The 2,165-nt window shown below is 34.5% G+C and overlaps 1 protein-coding gene across 1 annotated transcript; it reads left to right on the forward strand.

The window, feature by feature from the left end:
* cxcl20 (chemokine (C-X-C motif) ligand 20) lies at nt 1-2,165 on the forward strand. Its single transcript, XM_067438331.1, has 4 exons — nt 1-155; nt 1,045-1,171; nt 1,323-1,439; nt 1,524-2,165. Exons 1-4 carry the CDS (start codon nt 89-91, stop codon nt 1,597-1,599), a joined length of 387 nt encoding a protein of 128 aa, XP_067294432.1. The 5' UTR covers nt 1-88; the 3' UTR covers nt 1,600-2,165.

The following is a 2,165-nucleotide window of genomic DNA, read 5'->3' on the forward strand; positions in this document are numbered from 1 at the left end:
AAAATGAAAGCAAGTGTGTGCTTTACAAGGGAAAGTCCATACAAGAAAGTAACATTCCTCTGCACTGCAGCTGCCTGTGAGGTGAATCATGAATCAGGTTGTTCTCACACTGCTGTGTGCTCTGCTGTTTGCTGTGAGTCTTACACGTTCTGCAGGTAAGCCGATTTCTATTGTCTTTTATCTTACTTGAATCACATACACATATCAATTAGTAAAGCCTTTTACTTAGTACAAAAATAAAAACGTCTTTAGAGTTTCACTTTGTATTTAATATTCTTTTTTAATTTATAATATATATATATATATTTTTTATAGATAATTGTTGTCAAAAAAAATATATATTTCAGTTTGAGGTCAATCAGACACAGTTAAAATCCATTAAGAAAATATGAAAACATATAAAAGATCAGGAGTTCAAATTTAATTAATGAAAGTTTATGACTATAACATCAAAGTGTGTGTGTGTGTGTGTGTGTGTGTGTGTGTGTGTGTGTGTGTGTGTGTGTGTGTGTGTGTGTGTGTGTGTGTGTGTGTGTGTGTGTGTGTGTGTGTGTGTGTGTGTGTGTGTGTGTGTGTGTGTGTGTGTGTGTGTGTGTTTGTGTGTGTGTGTGTGAGTGTGCATGTTTTTGTGACATATGACGACACACATGTGTATAATGACATGGGTATGACATAGGTATTACAAGGAGAGGGTGAAATATGAGGACGTTGGCCTTGTCCCCACTTTTCAAAATACTTTTATTTTTTTAACTCTTTTTTTTTAGAAAGTAAAAATGCAGAATGTTTTCTGTGATAGGGGCAGTGTAAGGGGATAGAAATACGGTTTGTACAGTATAAAAACCATTACGCCTATAAGGAATGTCCCCATATGTCACAAAAACAAACGTGTGTGTGTGTGCGTGTGTGTGTTTGTGTGCGTTTGTGCGTGCATATGTGTTTGGCATTAGCTTGATTTTCTGTTAATGACTTAGAACAATAGAAAAATAGTCTTCAGCGTCAGTGTGTATTAGCCCTTACACTTGTAATTACTGCTGTTAAACATAGGGCATGGAGTGGGACTTTCACAGCGGTGTTTATGCAGAGGCAGACTCCTGAAAGCAGTGAAGCCTCGATACATTCATCAAGTTGAATTGTTCCCACCAAGTGCCTCCTGCTCAAAGACCGAGATTATGTAAGTAGGCATCTTCTGACTGTTACATGATATATAGTGTTTATACATAGTTTATTCTACAGATACATTTTTGCAATATAATACAATGCATGTCCTCTAAAATGGTTTTGATTGAGTCAGATTTTTCTGATTTCCCCCCTGCTGAACTTAGACTGACACTAACGGGAAAAGGAAAGGGAAAGGGAAAAGGAAAAGGAGAGGAAAAGAGGTTAAAGGTGTGTTTGGATCCAAATGAGAAGCAAGGACGGAGATCACTGAAGGGCAAATGGTAAGATATACAACTGTTTCGCTATACTTTCTGGATGTAACCAATTCTAATTTCAAAATTCTGTCAATGCTCCATCATTCCTAGGATACAAAACAAAAAGCAAAAGAACAAAGGAAGAAAATTGAAAGATAAGAAGTCTGACGACAAGGATGTCTTGTGAAATTATTTCCTTTATAGCATGTTACAACACACATTTTCAAAGCCTTTTTGCCATAAATGAAAATTGTATTAATGTGTTGTGATTTGAAAATATTATCTGATGAATCCATAATGATACAGGCTCATTTTAATTAATAGCAGTAAATCTTTTGATCTGTAAGAAACCATGTAACAACACTGTTTTGGATAAAGTATATTGGATAACTTTTGTCTATAATTATTACTCTATTCACTTTAACTTCAGTGTTTTATTCATTCCTTTTTATGTTAACCTTTCTGATCCAGAGTAAATGTGTGTGATATAACCATGAAATAAAACATTATAATGATCATTGGATGTATTGTTTACTTAAAAGTATATGAATAATTAATATGTTCTGATGACATGAATGAATCACAGTGGACTTTGACTGTTCTGTCTCTCAGTATATACCAGAGTATTAATTTCAACAGCAGTTTTGCAATAGTTAATCGCTGTCTATTGATGCAGATTTTGATTCTGCCATGCTCATGCTCTATAATGCATCACACTGTATTAAAAAATAAAGAAATTGTTTGTGAACTGAA

This window comes from Pseudorasbora parva, chromosome 3, assembly GCF_024679245.1.
Source record: "Pseudorasbora parva isolate DD20220531a chromosome 3, ASM2467924v1, whole genome shotgun sequence".
Classification (NCBI taxonomy): Eukaryota; Metazoa; Chordata; class Actinopteri; order Cypriniformes; family Gobionidae; genus Pseudorasbora; species Pseudorasbora parva.